This window comes from Nesoenas mayeri, assembly GCF_963082525.1.
Source record: "Nesoenas mayeri genome assembly, chromosome: 1".
Classification (NCBI taxonomy): Eukaryota; Metazoa; Chordata; class Aves; order Columbiformes; family Columbidae; genus Nesoenas; species Nesoenas mayeri.
The window spans coordinates 119501368-119521210 of NC_137541.1; the positions used below are offsets into that span (position 1 = coordinate 119501368).

At 38.8% G+C, this 19843-nt stretch overlaps 1 protein-coding gene across 1 annotated transcript in view; it reads right to left on the reverse strand.

The window, feature by feature from the left end:
* Positions 1 to 1895: 1895 nt before the first annotated feature.
* BACE2 (beta-secretase 2) overlaps positions 1896 to 19843 on the reverse strand; it is a gene marked incomplete at both ends in the record, with an annotated part of 47848 nt that continues 29900 nt past the window's right edge. Inside the window, 6 exon segments of the mRNA XM_080363743.1 lie at positions 1896 to 2149; positions 8537 to 8705; positions 9950 to 10099; positions 13833 to 13934; positions 17008 to 17142; positions 18319 to 18447. Coding sequence (XP_080219869.1) covers positions 1896 to 2149; positions 8537 to 8705; positions 9950 to 10099; positions 13833 to 13934; positions 17008 to 17142; positions 18319 to 18447 — 939 coding nt within the window.

Consider the following 19843-nt stretch of genomic DNA (forward strand, 5'->3'; position numbering starts at 1 on the left):
GAGAATTTTTTTTCAGATGTTGGATCACAACACAAATCATTTCACTCTATTCAGCAAAACAATCTGAAAACGCAAGAATTAAAAAGGACAGAAAACCAGAGGGACTTCCAGTTATGAAGTGAAATACACAAGTTAGTTTAAAAAAAAAATCAACAGTGCTTTATTTTCACACACATTATGTGCACCTCTGTAAAAGCACCATTCCTGAAAAAAAGAAATCTTTGCATATTTCACACAGAGCTGAATGCAGAGGCAGTGTGAATCAGAAAGCTATATGAAGGGATTATAGACAGCAAATTTTCTAGGCAAGGAACTGGGAGATTCAGAGCTAAGCTTCCACTTTTTTCCCCACACAGATATGCAAGCTGTTCTGCTATCGAAACACAAAAAGCAAACAAAACCCCAGATAACTAATAGTTATTACCAGACTCAACCCTGCACTGTTTATCTTTCAAGCCAACTACACCAGCATTATAGAAAAGCAATGGAGGTCCTGGAATGCTTACTGACTAGATACAACAAAAAAATTTGTCCTATTTGCAAAGAAAATACTGTGTTCTGACCTCAACATTAAGATCTATGCTTGCATAATGCAGGTCTTGTGAAATATATTCCTCCCTGCTCTCTCCCACTATTGTTTTCAGTTTTACCACGTTTGTTTTCAGCCAGTCAGTACACACACTTTTTGTTTGATTGACACACCAGTGAAGCTAAACTAAACACCTCCAACTGCTGTTCAGGTTGAAAACCAAGTCAGAATTAAGACTTCCACTTTGCAGTCTGTCCATGAAGACAGATACTTTTCCCTGAAACTCTAGGTTGCTGAGCTCAGCCAAAAAAAAAAAAGTTTGTCTTTCTCATTTTGTTGTTTCCTTTTTTGTTACATGCTCACTAGGAATACCAGAAGAGATGGCAGAACACAGACTTTAGCTTTATCATCTCTCCATACATATGCAGACCAGCCTTTTCTAAATATCAGTCATCCTCAACTCAAAAACCCCCAAACAAGCCAACAACAAACCCCTACCTTAGGGGGAAAACTGAAAGGCTTTTTATGTGCACCAAAGTGGAAGTCATGAAGCACTGTTTTTTATAAAATCCACTACTTCAAAACCAAAGAGTTGCATTTGGTTGTATGAAGCATCTTGTGCTTCAAGACCAGTTCTAATCCACATGCTTACCAGTGGTAGCATCCTTGTAAAATAAGAGAGGTAGTCTTGTTTTATACTAAGGCTGAACAAGTTTGTTTCCCAGTTTTCACCTCCTCAAACTATTTTGTAGTGACACTCAGGAAGGGTGACTCTCTCAAGTGGCAGCAGTGATCTTGAGGAAAAAACCTCACAAACCAACATTTCTTCTTGACCTCGCTTTTCTCTGCTGCTTGTCTGACCTTTCTCCCTCCCCCACACCATGTGCACAGTTTCTAAATGAATTGATGTAAACAGACAGCAGTATTCATTTAATGCAATTAATAAGAAAGATCATTAAGTTTTTTCTCTTTTTATACAGTCAAGGCTTGATTAGTTAGAAAATACTGACAGCTTCTTTTTTTGTGATAGAGAGATGGACAATTTTGTTCAGACAGTGGAAGAACATAATGGTGTGTTTTTTCTTTTTTTCTTTTTTTTAAAAGAAGTTACTATTGAGAGCATAAAGGCTCGTTGTACTGTAGTAGCAAATCCAGTACCGTAGCACTTAAGAGGTGGTTAACAGTGCTTTGGTTCAGAATCAGTGTTAGAAAATAAAGCTTAAAAAGTGATGATGCAGAATATTTGGCGGGATTTCAACAGCAATTTGTAATGAATGTAGAAAGGACTGGGGCATTGGCTTCTCCCCCTTGGCAAAGTATTTTGCTCTTCATTCTGTTTAAGTCCCAGGTTTCACAATCAAGTTTCTCACTTCCATCGATGACGCACTAAGGAGGATTCGTCATTGACCACATCATTGTCGGTGTAGCGATGCTGACACCGTGGTGGAATAAGCAGCAGGATGATCAGTACAAGGAGGATAATTCCACACAAGCTCATGAGAGCATAGGAGGCAATCCACAACACTGGTTCATGAAAAGAAACGCTAGAAACACAGTTGCTTGCAACATCTGCTGTTGTGAAAGGGCCTTCAATCTCAGAGACTGGAGCGCCGTCAACTTCTGAGAAATTACAAAAAGAAGAACATTAAGTCTATATACGCCATTTAAAAGCAAATAAAAAGAAGATCTAACTTAAATACTTATACATCCCTTTTCCTCCATCATCATACATCTCAGCATACTCATGTTTTATTGTATTTTGCATTGTAATAAAAATATTAGTATTCCATGTCTATAAAATGGGAATCTGAAGCATAAGAAAACCATGACACTCCCACATCTACACAGGCTGTCAATAAGAAAGTAGACATTTAAATCAGGTTTCCCACAGCCCAAATTAAAACCCAAGTCACGGGATCACCTTTTCTCTCTGGACTAACCTTTCAGAAATGTCAATTTAACAAAGCTTAAAAATCCTATACAACACCTACACTGGAATAGGTCAGGGCCTGGGCAGTTTTTGTTTCTGGAACAACAATTGGAAGAGTACCTCAGATGATTCTTACATCTTCTGTGTTTGCTATCTTCCAGGGTCTTAGGAAGCAGCATGCAGGATCATTAGCTTCACAGATACCTTAAAGGACTGTATGCTATACACAGGGTGCAAGGTGGAAAGTAGCACAGACACTCTTGTGAGTGGAGGTGAAAGTTCAGAAAGAAGGGGAGGTGAAGCAGGAGAGTTGGGTGATAGCTGTACAGAAAAGGGGAATGGTGGAGAGAAAGGTCAATATCAGGAGCGAGGAGCTGGGACATGAAGGAGTAGAGCTGTTGGGCAGGAAGGGAGAAGCTAACCAAGCAGCTTGGAAAATGAAGATGACAAAGGCAAGGTGAGAAGCATGAAGGGGTGCCTTGGCAACTCCATTTTCTGAAGGCCAGTCATCTCGGTAACATCACAGACTGTGTGACTTGTTTCATTCCCATCACAAACCCCTACTTGTCAAACCAGTATTTGCTTAAAAAGGGTTATGCTGCCCATGGTTGTCACAGTAACCGTGGCAAGCGCAGCAAAGCTCCCCTGAGTTGTGGACAGGGCTACACGTATTGTAAAGGCAGAGCAAGTGAGTTGCCTAGGGCAACAAAATATTCAGTGCATTTTGTAGTTTAGGTCCCTGGCCAGGAAAGAATGGATACCTTTTAGCTTGCTTGGGGCAACTAGGAGCCTGCATTTAGTACTGTCTGTGCATATTAACAAGTATTCCAAACAGTTGTAATTCACTTCTCTAGTCAGATACTTCAAGATACATTCCTGTATTTCTTATAAAGGCCTCAGTTTTAGCTTTACCGCTACGTTTCTTGTTCACTTTATGCACAGACAAGCTCTTGCCAAATTGTAAGTGATCCTGCGTATTGAAGACAGTATCCCTTATTTACACATACCTTGGGCACAACTCCTGAAAGCATGTTTAAAGAGATTAGCATAAAATACCCTTTGGAAGGAAGAGGAGAGCCCATGTTTTTGAAAAGGCAGTGTGTTGTGGGTTTTTTTTTGTTGTGTTGTTTGTGTTTTTTGTTGTTGTTGTTGTTGGTTTTTTTGTTTGTGGGGGTTTTTTTTGTTTTTTGTTTTTGTTTTTTTTTGAGAAACAAATGCAGAATAGTTGGGCTGCTTTACCTTCAATTTACTGTGAGATATTTTAGTTGGTATTTATTTCCTGGCTTCATATTATTTTAAGGTTTAAGTCTCATTAACTTAATTGTGGGCTGCTGCTTAAAGAGGCAGTTCTGCTCACCCTGTCCCTTGCTGCCTCTTTTGTATTAGTGCTAATGATCGCTGGGCTGCAAGGAGAATCAGGGCAACTCGCCAATCTGATGGAAACCCAGCCTGTCATAACAAACAAAATGCCCAAATGAGGAATATTCTGTAGGATCGCTCAACTGAACCAACCCCTTCTCCAGATGCAAGTGTAAGAAGACTCCTTTAGCACCAACGCAGAGTTAGAGAGGACTGGGTGTACCCTGAGGCTGTACCACAAACACCCTAAAACTGGTAGATACCAAACGTGATCTCTCAGCTCATTAGATGGGTAATAAAATGGTCTGTGTGGCCTATAATGTCAGCATATCTTTGCAAGATACTGCTGTTACATAAATGTGGTAAGGGAGATGCACAATAATGGACAGGCTTGTAAAAGACGATCTAGGTCTGTGGCAGAAACCCATTTTGTTCAGAGTCCTAGTATTGCACTTTGTCTACCAAGCAATTTTTTCTTCTGTACGTCTCACCCCCTCACACTACTTCATTTGTCTCTATGAAGCCCTGCAGCAAAACCGAACTAAACCACATTTAATACTAATGTGAAATGCAAGGCATAAGTATTACTACTTAAGAATTTAGTATTTCAAAGGAAAAAAAAAAAAAAGCAGCACAATTTTCCACCTTGGTAATAGTTTTGAAAACAGGCAGTCCCTAATTACTCATTATTTGGCTTGAGTACAATAATTACTCCTCTTTAAAAAGGCAATACAAAACTGTTGTCATGGTGGCTGACATTTTATATTGCATTTTGAGAATGCTTGATAGCAGCACAGCCTCTGCTTTCTTCCCTTCAAAAAAAAAGTTTTCCCTCACCCTCTTCCATCCCCAGAGAAATTGAGAGGAAATCAAAAGAGGAAATGTGCCTAAATTGTTCAAACAAGCCCTTAACATAAACTTACAGTCACAAACACTTAGCATATTACACATTTAACTGAATTAGGATATTTTGGCATATTTTTTTAGAACATCTGATGGTACCTACCTACAATAAATTCTTCATCTTGAATAAATAAGAATTTCCTCATTATTGATGACTACATGACAAAAATGGCACCTCTGTAAAAGTGCTATTTTATAACATTTGTGTAGAAGTCATACTCCTACCATCTTGGGTGGTTTGGAAAGAAAGCACACCTGAAGTTAGATCAAATTTATAATAAAATTCTAAAATGCTGCTTGGAAGTGGCCCCTGGAAGTCACTTAGTCTAGCCTGCTACTGCAAGCAGGACTGTCACCACCAATAGATCAGGTCAGCTGCAGGTTTATCCAGCCAGGTCTCATAAAACCCTCAGGAGGGAGACCCCATGATCAGTCTGGGAAGCCCGTTTCAGTGCTGCACCTCCCTCCTGGAGAAGAAGAAATTCTTCATGTCCAAACTTGAACCTTTCTGAATGTAACTGGGGCGGGGGGGGGTGGGGGGGGTGGGGTGCCTTTTGTTACATAGTTTCACTTGCACTTACCCTTGGATTGCATTCACCTTGGGGCCCACCATAATCTCCAGATCTTTTTCCAGAGGGCTGCTGTTACACTTAGTGGGCCCCTTCTCAGACTGCACCCATGCATTGTGGTTTCCTGCTCGAGGTGTAGAGCTTCTGTTCACTGAAACTCTTGAGACTTCTGCTGCCCAGTCCTCTAGGTTACTATGGCCTTCCGGACTGAAGCTCTGCTATTCATCATGCCATCTATTTTTCTGAGTATAGTGCCCACAAATTTGGGTGTGTTCTGTCTCATCACAGTTTAGTGTACAAGTAATTTATGATTACAGTCCTTGGTGCATTTCTTCCATAAAAAATACTCAAGTCTTGCTCCTATGATCTGCTCACTTACTACAAAAACACTAGGGGTCTAATCCTGCTCAATACTGAGATACCATCAGGTTGCTTCACTAATACTAACCAGATGATCTGAACATCTTGTCTCAAGAAGACACTTGATCCAAAACCTTTCCTAGTCATCCTGTAAACAGTAGATTGCCCCTGAAATTATCAACAAGCAACCTGAAACAATTTGGTAACAGGCAGAATAAGTCTTAAAATGTTTCACATACTGAGGGAAAAGCAAATTTATTTTCCTGCTACAATGGAAGAGCTTCCTGCAGCCATCTACCTAACTCTCCTCACTCTTGGTACATCCTGGAGAAATAAAAAGGTGCAAGGAGTACATGATAAGCCAGTTCTCATTTCTAGTCTCAGTAGTCTCAAGTCTCAATAGAAACTTGGGAGTTCAATGAAGCTAAGACTTTTAGTCCCATTCCCCTAATTTTTGTATTCAGCACATGCCCATTTAACATCTTATAAAAACACAGGCTTAAATTTAGTGTTAGCACTCTATTGCAAAGAAGAAAGCATAGTCCATTGCAAAGCCACACCAAATGGTCTTTTATACTTCTCTTATTTCTGAAGATTTATGACACCAGTAATTCAATCTAATTTATGCCCACAAACAGACCAAAAAGCTCCAAATAAATGACATTAATGTAGTTGCTATGGAGGACATGCTGGCCTCCACAGGAAGCCAGTTAGGCAGCTTAATCCCTCACATTGCACTGGCTGCTAACCACTCACAGTTGTGGTTTTCTGATGAAAGTAGTGTTAAATATGGAAACCACAAGCTGCGAAAAATGAATTTAGAATAACTGGCACATCCAGCAAAATGTCATCTGCCCTGTGTGAGTGGGGTCTGGCAAATCAGTATACCTTGTCTCACTCAGTGGTTTGTGTCATCTGATTTCTCAGATCCCATGATGCTAGGTTAGACATATGCATGAAACACGGACAAAGAAACAACAAGGAAATGCCTTCTAGCACCAGCTGGGTATCATCATGTGTTCAAGCTCATGTGAATTCCTGTTTCATTTCTATTCAGCAAGCTCAGTTCTTCCTCTCCAGACGAGGTTGGCAGAACCACATGAAGTGGTCAAACTCTATGTTTCTATGTAGCAATACTAACATTAAGGTGTTATTATGGTCCCTTGATTCTTTTTCTTAACAAAGATGTGATTTCAAAGCAGTTCTTACATGCACCAGCCGGCTTGTGTCCCCTGCTGACTACACGTTGGTCAATATGTTCTATCAAAATGTCCCCTCCCCTGTCCATTAATGGCTGCAGTGTGGCAGGGACAGGAGGCAGCTCTGCGCTCACTAAAATTGCAGTCCAGAAGGAGGAGGAAGAATTAAAGGCAGGACAACCTGGTCTTCAGTATTTGTCTAGTTATGTATCTTTCATCACTGCATGGTACTTCATAGAGGTCTTCGTTAAGCAACCCACATCAACATCCAGATTTTCTTTGGTAGCAAGCTCAAAGAGGACCGTTTTGAACCCATTAACAATGGAGAGATTAAAAAAAAAAAAAAAGGCTTTTAAAATGCCCTGGAGCTACAGCTCAGCCAGCTAGTATCTCTCTTTTTTTCCCCTCAATTACCTGGTTGCATTAAGCACTCAAGTACTTACTGCCCTTACCCTCTCTAACATAAACACTGGGGATTAAAGAAGAACTGTCTGTGGTAGTCCTTTTCTCATGCAAATCTCAGATGATATAATGTTTTTCCGGGCATAGATCACCTCCGTTTGGGACAGAGACTTGAATATGGGTGCACATCCTTTCCCTCCTCTCCCACTTGCATGTTCTTGTGGTGCCAAAGCAATGTCTCATCAACAAGGAGAGGAAACCCCAAAACTTGTATTTTTAGCTACCCAAAAGAAGAAATAATGAAAAAGCAATAAAGTTAACCATCACTGTAAAATCAGCCAAAAATTATGACCTTTTCCACATTTCCTCAGCAGTTAATTAAAAAAATAATGACTTTTTACTTACACTGAGAAAACTATTTGTTTTGAACCAACACAAACACCACAAGTCTTAATTCAAGTTTCATTTTCATCTTAGTTTTTTCTTTGAGTATTTCTGAGAAGCTAAAGAGGCACAATTTACGTTAAGAGAAAAGCACAAGTAAGATGCTTCACTGTGCATATTGAAAGTTAGATGAATAATCCATTTATCTGCAAATTAGAACAGGAACTATACAAAATCGAAGCTGCATTAAAAACAGGAAACTTCTCTCGTGTAACTGTTGGGGAAAATGCACACAGAAACAGATGTCTCAGAAAGAAGATCTCTCAGAAGGAAGAACGCAGTGAAGATCCCCGAGCTGAGGCTGATTTACTTCATGCCAAAAGACTGTTGCGTGCCATAAAGCTTTCCCTCCCACCCCGCACACACCCCTTGAAATCTGAAAAGCTTGGGATTGCTCAAAAATATACCCTTCCCACTTCATGGGTAATCACTCCTTTCCCCATCAGATAAGTGGCAAAGGTGTTTCTGTAAGAGAGCTGATATTTCCCCACTCACCAAGTCACAGAATCACAGAATGTTAGGGATTGGAAGGGACCTCAAAAGATCACCTAGTCCAATCCCCCTGCTGGAGCAGGAACACCTAGATGAGGTTACACAGGAAGGCATCCAGGCAGGTTTTGAATGCCTCCAGAGTAGGAGACTCCACAACCCCCCCAGGCAGCCTGTTCCAGTGCTCTGTCACCCTCACTGAGAAGAAGTTTCTTCTCAAATTTAAGTGGAACCTTTTGTGTTCCAGTTTGCACCCATTACCCCTTGTCCTATCATTGGTTGTCACCGAGAAGTGCCTGGCTTCATCTTCGTGACACTCACCCTTTATATATCTGAACAATATTTCTCTTACCTGCACATGGACTCACTGCAAAACCCACTCTCCTCTGGGCTCTGTCAAATATTACATAAAAACCTTCCATGACTGTAGCACCAATAACTAGAGCATTTGTGGAGGAAGAAATGCCAAATCGGTAGCACTGTAAATTCTCTCCTATTCCAAGGATGGGTTGAATATAAAGCTATTAAAAAAAAAAAAAAAAAAGCCAGAATGTAAGAAGCAACACCACACAGTACTTAGAAGTTCAGACCTTTGATTTTTATATTCAGGCACTCAAACTTCACTGGAAATAGAGAATGAACAGGTGCAGACAGATTTCTGTACATGATTTAAAACTGTTCAAAGCTTACAGGCAGGTAAGAGGTAAAGCTCTTGGATTCTAAGCTTAAATTCAAACACAGTCAGTCACTACGTGAAGGTCAACAGCAAATTCATGAGAGCCACTTTTTCTTACATTTTCCATAAGGGGAGGATAGCTGAGAAAGAACTTGGGAAATGAACTCGAATTAGAGAATAATTTTATTATTTAAAAAATTATCAGGATGGAATTGATTCAGGGAACATTCAGTGTTAACTTCAAGGCCCTAGATTCATAAATTCAAGTCACATTTTACCCCTTGTCTTCTCAACAGAGATGAAAGATTGCCAGGCTACATGATCAATACAGAAGACGCTTATCATAAGGCTTTACTATGTTTCAAGTTAAAATGCATTTAATAGGTTAATTCTCCCCTTTGCTCCTGACCATCCCCTGAGGTAAAAAACTGTATTAGTAATGTTAGAGGATACTAGCCTGTATTGCAACCCATACTGTGAGGGGAAGCCAGAGAGGAAAAATAAACATAGCATATTATATTCTAAAATCTGTGACGGAATATTAATAAAAGATAAACCAACCAAGTTACAGAAACTGGTGCAGAGATCACATAGGCTCATTGCCAAGACTGTCATATTAAGAAGAAGTGTTCCAATGCAGAATGTCATAGAAAACAAATAAATTTGCTTCCCAAAACAGGAAGATGAAAATGAGCAGAGACACTTCTGTATTGACATCTAATGCGGCTAAGGCTTCTGAAAATAAAACAAAAACTTGCCTGCTTTTCCTGACAATTTTTAAAAAATCATTCCCAGCTACATGGACTGCACTCAGAGGGAAACTTTGTGTTTTGTTGTTGTTGTTGTTTGGTTTGTTTGGTTTGGTTTTTGTTTGTTTGTGGTTTTGTTTGGTTTAGATTTGACAAGTTTATTGTTTTCCCTATTTAAAATTTGTTTTGTTTGTTTTTTTAAATTTCATTTTAAAATATTTCCCTTGTATGCAATAAGCCAGTTCTCTACTACCACTAAAAATAGTCCCTGTTTTTAAGAGCATGTGCTTTATAATAGTAAAAACAAATTTATAACTGAATAAACAAAGAAGGTTGAGACCTGTGGTAGGATGGAGATCCGAAATGACCTACTGACGTTTTCATCCCTCATGTAAATAGAGAGTTTGGGAAATAAGGACCAGGGTCTTTCAGTTTTATCCCAGCATGCAAGCTGTGAACCAGTCCAGAAGCCAGAAGAGAATTCTTGTATCTATTAAAGAAAAAAAATAGAATCAATACATACAGATTACGTACATTTTGATAGATTTTTTGTAAATAATCATTACCACAACCCTGTTTCCCTGAAAATAAGACGGGGTCTTATATTAATTTTTGCTCCAAAACTTGTTACTTTTTTACAAATACAGCTGCCTGGACACTATTTAAATAGACTTTTTAAAAATGAACAGTAACTAGGTCTTATTTTTGGAGTAGGGCTTATATTTTGAGCATCCTCAAAAATCCTGAAAAATCATGCTAGGTCTTATTTTCACGGTAGGTGTTATTTTGGGAAAACAGGGTATTCGATACTTCTCCATGGGAATGGAAGAAGTTCAAGCATGAACACAAGTCTGATAAAAAGCTTTTTCTTTAAGGATCAAAGCAAGAACACAACACACAAATTGAGATGCTTCTTAACCCATTATGACTTAGAAGAGGGGGCAAGAGGCAAAAGCAGGTTTAGGTCTCCCTTTCCTCTCCTTCCCATTTGTGTCTCATTACTTCCACTTCCGCAATGAACATTTGTGACCTCCCTGAGCAATTGATGCTGAGGCAAAGCATTAACAGGCTTTTACTACCTACCTACTTCTTCTCTGGAACAGCTCTGACCGAATACCAACATTTTGAAGCAGCAGACTTTTTTTTTTTTTTAAACATAAGCCAAAATATAAACTGCATGAATATGTAATGGAGTCAGCTCCCTTCCTCACATACCTACAGCTTCTTATTCAGCTTTAGGGTTTTGAAGCCAAGGGATAAGCCAAAATCTCCTGGCAGGCGAGGGAACAGAGGTCTGCTACACTCAATGGAAAGAAACACATCCCTCTGTCTTTCACTGTCCTGCCTCTCACTACCAACACAACTTGCCATGCTTTTGAAAGAAAGTTGAATAACTACTTCTTAACATATCCATGGCACTAACAAAGCAAAAAACAAACCTCCACAGAGTGTGCTTGCCTAAGACAAACATCTTGTCTAACGTTCATGCTTCCTGAAGCACACAAAGCTGATCTGCTACCAGATTAGAGGACAAAACTTCCTTATTTGAGTGCATTACTTTGCACTGGTTCTTATTCCCACATGAAACAACATGCAAGGCAGCATCTTGTTCTGACATTGCACAGCCAAAGCCTCTTGTATGTGTGAAGGAGAAAGATGAAATCCAGCCTCTCCACTGCACTCATTTGAATTTATCTGTGATACTGATTACTTTGTAAGCATCAGCTCATACATTAGTTATGGCATTTTACAGGTGACAAGTATTTACACACACCCACATACCTGCCAATGAAATATTTGTTAGGGCTGCACAGTATTAGAGACTTAAAACTTCCAGGTGCTCATCTCTGTTCTTGGGTCAACAAGCATACACTCGTGTAAGTACACAATGAGACCCACTGTCACAAATAGATTACTTTTACCCTTAACACTCAATGCACACTTATGTACATCTCCTGGCACCAGACAGAATGCTCTGACCCTCACAGCTAAGTCTCAGGCCAGACCTGCTGAAGAACATAGTTGTCCTTTCTTTCCATTTGCTCTTGGAAAGCAGAGCTTGTGATCTGAGAAAAACTGCAGGACAGCACCCAGACTGGACAGACCAAGACTACAGAGTGCTCTATTTTAAGTGCCTACTTCCATTTCCCAGAAAGACTGCTCATGACATTGCATTTCTTTGCCTTACTTCTGTATGCCAAAGAAATTCATTGCAGGGGATTTGGCTGTATGACACCTAAAAGATTATTAAAATAAAGAGGTTTATTGGAGCCTTCCTTTCTTCAACTTATTAACTTAGCATTATACTAACATCATGAGTAGACATACCGTTCTGACTTCAGCGCAGTGAGATGTAGTAGCTGTCACCCCTCTGTGGCCCATCTTTGCCCATCTACCAAAACCACCACCCTTCAGACCTGCCATCATTAAACTGCATCTATAGCTGCTCCCTGGAAGATTTCAGTCCAAACAAGTAAGGTTTAAAATGCAGTCCGCACCACTAAAGAGCATAAAGCTCACAGCCTTGGTTTTTATGGAACTGAATAAAGGAACACTTCACATGCAGTTATCCCAGCGTACCTGAGGGGCAATGACATCTTGCTGGGAAGAAGCAAGAAACTTGTTAACCTGGTTCTCCTGTGGTCAGATAAATATGTCTGAATACAGCAGATTTTGTTTCAGTGGTGCACAGCCTGCCAGAAGCACATAGCACTTAGAGTATGATTGTGATGCCATTGTACAATTGCTGAAAATACCCATTTTCCTGACATTGCTCCTACATAGCTAGAATCTGATCCTGACATCATGTAACTACTTTCTTATTTAATAGACTATCTACTTTGTTTAAAGCTGTGAAAGTAATTTTTGGTGTGTGTGGAGAGAAAGGGGTACAGCAGCAAGGTCCTTGGGATTAAAAAGATGCCCTAAAAGAGTTAGTTTATGCATTTTTAATAGGAAGAACAAAAACCATTAAGAAGAGTGAGTGAGCGGTTCCCCTCTAATACCTTATTGATCAGTTGACTCTTTACTTGTCACGTGGAAGGCACGTGGTTCAAATGTCCTTCTGAGCAACATCAGAGAGGAGTGTAACTGCTGTGGCCCACTTCATAGGAGGATTCCCTATCCACAAGGTGCCATTACAAGACCTTTTGGGCAGGCTTCTTTCAAATCCCTCCCAATTGACTGAAATTGTTCCAGTCAATACTTTAGTGCTTTGCAAAGAAGAACTTTTCAACCAGGGAAGCCGAGATACATAAGATAACTGGTACATTTATATCAGATAACGGACACCTACAGGCAGTGAAGAACACTTCATGACAAATCTCTGCTCTCCATCAGAAAAGGATCTCAGTCTTGAATTACCATTATAGAGGCAAATGCTCCATCTTTTGGGCAGCTGACCAATAGCTTAGTTACTGAATTTCCTGTGACTTGCAACTACTACCACTGTCTGATTGTGAATACGTGACAAAAATATTAGAGTGGCTCACATTGAAACATATGGGATTTAGTCTTCATCTTTAAACTTCTTGGTACTGCTTACTGTATTCAACCAATATTTATGAATTGTTTTTATTAACCAGAAAATGCTGCTTCTGTTACTCTATACTCAGAGAAATTCATCAACCCCATGCCCTACTTCTAAAGCCCACTCTGTTTCCAAAGAAAGATGTTTTTAAACATAAATAATTCAATAATGAAGGTCAAAGCCAGCTTTATCAATATGAATAATCCCAATGAATGGCATCCATTCTGTACAACAATAAGCATTATACTTGGAAGGGAACTGCTTGCAGTAGCAGGTTCTTCTGCTTTATAAACACTCTATTTTGAATGAAAGGCCTGCTTTTATACTCTTAATACTTTGAATGAAAGCGACATGGATTATGTCTGTGTTTCTGAAATACTTAGAAGAAAATATTCCATCTCTGCACTGTTTCTGATGCATTTCCATATATGCATTTCTAGTCTGTACTTGTATCCCCCCTTTTCCTCCTCCCTTTCCCTTTTCACCTCTTCCTTTCCCTTTTCCATTTCCTTCAAAGGCTACCAGTCATGTCTTACTTTTTAACAGGGGTAGACCAGGAAAGATTCCACTCCATTCAGATTAAAACCCTATGACTTACAAGGCAGATAGCAAGGGTGACACTTCTTTCAAAGATCAAATGTGAGCATTTAATAGGAAATTAACATCTCAAACAGATTTAATGACATTGGCTTACCAGGGACGTGCGAGCTATTGCTTGCACCACAGCACTGAAGACCTTCTGCGGCAGACGGAGGAGAGTGGTCCCACTGTCTACTATTGCTTTATCAGCATTATACTAGGGAGGGAGGAAAAAAGAGAGAAGTTATATGCTGTAGTTAATGTAATGCAGTTTACACTGTTTCATAACAATGACAAAGCTGTTGCTCTTTGGTAGTTGTCTTCCAAACCTGCATGTCATACCTGTCAGCAGCTCTTTCTAGTTGATAGCCTGAATTCAAATGAAGCCCGAGAGCAAAAGCAAGATGCGGTCAGCCTAGACACAAAAGTGAGTTTATTTGTACCACTGAACAAAATTACTGTGTGTCTCCACAGCTGGTGCAAATGGCCAAACCACTGTAAAGAGAAGCAAAGCCCAGCCTGTCTCGGAGGGGTGAGCTAATCCACATCACCTTCCATATGCTTTGGGCAAAAGCACTCTCAGGGTCATTACAGAGAGATGCTAAGTACGCTGATGTAGCTCAGACATATGTCCAAGCCCTGAATCAAGGTCTCTGCTATCATGGAAACAACTCACTCTAGTTTAAACACAATACAACAGCCCATGTTTAATGATTGACATATGTAAGTTAAGAATATTCAAGGAACGTTAGGCCTCATTACATGTCATATTTGGTACTGGCTCAAGAGTACAAATGCTAAATGCCACAACTTTCTCTCTTAACTGCTGCAAACCACTAAACCAGACAAAAACAAGTAAAAAGAAACTCAAAATTTCAATCTTGCTGCCTCAAAATCTGGACTAAAAAAACTCTAAGGAAACGATTATCTTCATTATTAACACCCTAGCCCTCAGATTAAGGGATTTCATTAAGCTCTAGATACAGTAAACAAAGAATAAATATTTTTAAAGGTACACAACTGAACAGTGACACATTTCTGGTATATCATAAGACATAAGGAAACATACAGCATAAGCTTTTTAGGAAGAGGCCAAACAACAAGCGACTTCAAAATACGTTGGTTTAGATGTTATCAAGTCACATAGAATACCTTTAGTGCAGTGACAAAAATAAAACCCACCTAAAAGTAAAACAAGTATCTTTGACTTAGTTATTTTCTTTTTGAAAGAAGAGCTGCTATAGGCTGCCAAGCAGAGCTGAAAGAAAAGCAAACAGGAAACCATTTATTGTACACTCAGAAATATTCTGAAGAGTGGAGAGAAACACCAAGGCATTGTGAAGTCCATTTTAATAGGTTTGTACCACACAGATGCAACTGCCAGCATACCGTAGAGCTACCCTTGGAAAAAAAGTAGGTAGGAGGCACAGCCAAAATGGTCAACTTCTAACATATTAACCACACAAAATGCCTGGAGCAGCAGGAATGTTTGGCCAGAGACTAAGTACCTAGATTTTCATACTGTGTTCATTGTACTTTCAGTGGATAGTAACTTCTTGCCTTCTTAATCTTCCTGGTTAATATTTAATAGTGCACCCTATGAGCTGCCAGCAGCTCAGGACTTCTCTCAGCCCTGGTCTGCCCAGCTTAAGGCCGCAGCTGTGGTCTAACATTGGACAAATTCCCAGCACTGAGGCAAGGTGACTAATTTTCCCTTGCAAGGAAAGGAGTCGTCTCTGATGACTGTTACAAGAAATGTTCCATTTCCTAGAAAACAACTAAGAGGAGAGAGGGCACGCAGTTCACCATCCTGTACAGTGAATTACACATCCTCTGCAAGCCCCTAACTAGCCAAACTTTAATCATAGTAGCCCTAATTTACTATTCTTCCCCTAAGTTTTTGCGAGAAGATCTTTGATTAAGAAAGGAATGATGTCTTCTGTACCAGGGACTAGCATACTGTGCGACACAGACAATATGTTGGTTGGCTCAGAAAAAGAGCAACAATAACAGGAGACTTTTGTAACACCGCTAGGTTTTTAAGTGAGTTTTTTTCTGGAAACAGTAAGTATTAAACTATTAGTAAAAGGGCTCCTCTTCAAAAACAGGTTGATCTTTTTTTAATGCTAGAAAGAAAAGCAACACAAACATTTATGTTAAAGGACCAGCAGTTTTGCCCTCCTAAAAATATAACAGACATTTAAATAGATCTTGTTTGTTTTGCTTATTAAGTTGAAAGCTGATATAACTAATTTTAAATATTTGAAATGGTACTATGATTTCCTTATTTTGTACATAAATATAATAATGTTTGTGTAAGATTTTTATCCTAAATTTTACTTAAATTGTATGAACTAGAAAAACTTTTGAATTATCATGTCCAAATGATTTCCAACTTAGAGAACAAGCATAGGATAAAATTAAGATGTCTAATGAAAACAGGGCATGAAAATTATAGAACTATAATCAAAACATGAATAGCAACGAGCTTCATTAAGAAACAAATGAAACACACACATACAAACATATCCTCCAAAGAAAAAAATGAAACAGCTTTGGAATAAAAATGGCAACACCACAGTCTCATTAAACTGATTCCTAATAAAAACAGAAAACAAATCAATCAGGCATAATAACTGGCAAAGCCAAAGCAAGCAGAAGTGGATTAGAAAAACCAGAAAAAGAAGGCATAGGATGAGATACTTTGGGAAGCTTCCCAGGAAGACACTTGCTCAATGCTGTCATGAGTTACATGCTTAGACATCTCCACATGGGCTAATCCAACACCTTCCCTTTTGTTTGACCAGAATTGTCTTAAAACCCTTTAGTGTGATTTTACTGTATAACAGAAAACCATAATCTGTAGTTGCTTAAAGACTGTTGTCTTCTTGACAACAACTTACCTTCAGTGTTAAGGCACCTTTCTTAAAACTCAGACAACTCAAACTAGTCAAGAGGCTGAGCCCTTCCAAACTACATCAGCCGTATTTTCAGAGGACTGTTTAATTAATAACTGTAGCTTAGTCCCTAATTTACTGAAAATACTAGCAATGACTTTAAAGTCCTCTTTGAGGCAATGTTAGCATGTTTGATGTACATACTACATTGCACATGGGTTGTTCATTCCTTTTCAGTTACCATGCAGCCTTAATTCTCAGAGGAAACCAGAATACAGGTCTGCTTGTAAAGACAAAACTGATCAATTCAATGTTTTTTGTTTTGTTATTATTATTATTTTTTTTAAAATCAAACTTGCATTTTATATAGACAGAAACACATTATGCAATTACCTCTCTACAGTCCAATTCGAGGTTCTGTCCTCCAACCTCCAGTTTGAGAATTTCAACCTGGTAATACCACTCCTCTTTGATAGGTGTATACCAAATATCACCCTTGTACAGACTTGGTTCAATTCCACCCAGAATCTGAGAGAAAAGAGAAAGGAATTCACACACTTTAAAATCCCAGATATTTAGTTTTGAGGCAAATACAGGAAAAAAAAGGGTACTCGCGGCATTAAAATTTTAAGAGCACCATTTGTAAGGATCTTACTGACAACTCCTCGGTCAATAATAAAGCTGTATGAAACATCTAGATGTTAAGCTTCAATCAACCAGAATTCCCATATTGGGCCAAATTACCAGCATCTTCATCTACAAGCTCACACTGGTTCTCTGACGAAAGCTCCACGGTTTAAAATCAAAACAGTATCTTCAGGGGTTTAATCTAGGCAATGTATAAAAATGGGACAGTATATTAAACCTGCACATCATAAATTCACTTTATCAGATCAGAAAACCTTAATACTGCTCAAGAACATTTCATTTTTCTTACACACATCCAAAACGGAATGTGACCATTCTGTCATTGCTATCGCTATTAGCTTTCATCAAAACTTATGTTGAAGCTGACTGCGAGCATACTAGACCATCAGATTTTGAACTGAACTAACACGAGCAATTTCTCTCTTCGGCTTCATCTATCTCAAATGTGTTAACATCTACAACATGTGAATTCACAGCAAAATAACTATTTGTGACCAACTCCTGTGCTGATATGCTTATTTCAGTATAATTCAGGAACAGTCATAAACAATGGAAAATTCTTGGTCCCACTAAAACTGATGGGAAGACTTTCCAGAGTAACAACAAGTAGATTTGGTCTTCAGATTTTTGCCTTTAATATGTTGTCTACAAGGAAGAAAAGAGCCTTGATTCCTCTCCCCCTTTTCATGTCATGTAAAAAACATTACTGTAGCATTTTGATGAGATTTATTGCACAAGCTTAGCAGCTGAGTAAGGGACTACTCAGTTTGAGAAAGACTGAAGAATCTGCCCTGAGGAAATACCACAACTTTTAAGCTTAAAAAAAAAAAAAAAAAAAAAAAGTGAAATGCAGAAGCTTACTCAAACTTGAGAGAGAAAAAACCAATGGAGAATGAAAATAGATGCTTGAGTTTTGCCTAAGTGCTTAACTTTTCTTTAAAAAAATATAAACCAGCTCATATATTAAAAACTAAATTTGGAAGTAGGATAGTCATAGAAAAGAGGGAGAGAGATTAAGAAAGATACATCTTCCCTCTCAGATTGACAGATACCCACAAGACTACCTCCGTTGGTACCGCTTCCAGAAACAGGCAGTCCAGCACCACACATCTGCAAGGAGAAAATGTTGGGGATCTTTGCCTGCCTCACAAGAGAATCAAAGAACGTCTCCACAGAACTTGAAGGCTTGAAGGTGTTGAAAAACAAAACAAAAAACAAAAGAATTGCAGAAGTATTCATTAAAAAGTTTATTTGCAGAAATGAGCCAATTATTCAAACAAGATTGCTTTTCACAAGTAAACTGAATTTCTGACAACCACGTGATGAAAATTCTAGATATAGTATGTCATTAAAAAACTAACATCTGTCATTTTTCTGTTTCTGCTGGGTTTAAAAACATTTTTATTATTGACCACTGTCAGAAATCCCTAAAGCACAAGAATATTTTTCCACTGAAGGTTTAAAACTCAAATACTGGTTTCAGTTTTAGACAGAAACTCTCACTGGTGCTTTCTGTTTGGAAAAGGCTTTGGGTTATTAGAACAGCCAAATGTAACTTGCCTTTCCTGTTTTTCCACAGTTAAAAGGCAGAATTTTAAGTGAGGATTTTCAGTTTTTAACCGTAATTTATTCTAATGAACTTTGAATTCAATGGCCTTATTTCCCCTTCTTTTAAAGAACTTCATATCCAAGCACACTCACTTCAGCTGATTACTGGTCACCAGGTTCTTTCCTACACTGCATGTCATATTTGTCTTTGCAGTTTATTAGAGTACTACAATTTCATTGTAATTCAGATTTCTGTGCAGGTACATCTCATGACAGGCAGAGACCCTGGCGAGCTTGTGAAGTGCCAAGTGCTCTTACTACACAAAGCATAGAACAGCCTCAGAAGCCAACAACACTTAAGTCTTTGGAAGAAGGGAAAAATAAATGCCCTGAATACACTATTTGTCCAAACCAGTGCCGAGAAGCAGCTCTTCTCTGTCTGTCTGTCAACAGTGTGTGATGGTAAGTATGGCAGAAGTCAATACAATGATCACACAACTCTTGAATAAAGCATTTTAATTCCAGAGTCAACAGGAAGTATCGAATCATTTGTTCTAACGGGATATACCTCAGTTTGTGAATTTCTCAAACAGTTATGTGTAGGTTGAAAACTATGACCATGTAGTATTCCAATCGTGTTTTCAGTTTTACATTATAAGGTTATACATTTTAGACTATAAATTTTAGGTTTTAATTTAAACTTCTACTTGAATTTCCTGCCTCAAAAAGAACAGGATATGCTTTGTTGTATGTTAATAAAAACACTAGAGCTAATATTGTTCTGAAATTATCCATTTATGTCCTCCATCTCAACTTTTACTTGATGAATGGAGAATGTCTTAGAATGAACTGCCAAAGGCTTGGTGAAGTAAGCCCATCAGTCCGTTGACAAGTCTTGAGGGAGATCATCACAACCTTCGTAAATGCCCTCCACATGTATACCAGAAGCCTTTACTCCAATCTGCTGGAACTACAAACTGTAAAAGCTTATTAATTCCAGATGAGATAAAATTGGAGCCTTCATCACCAGAAA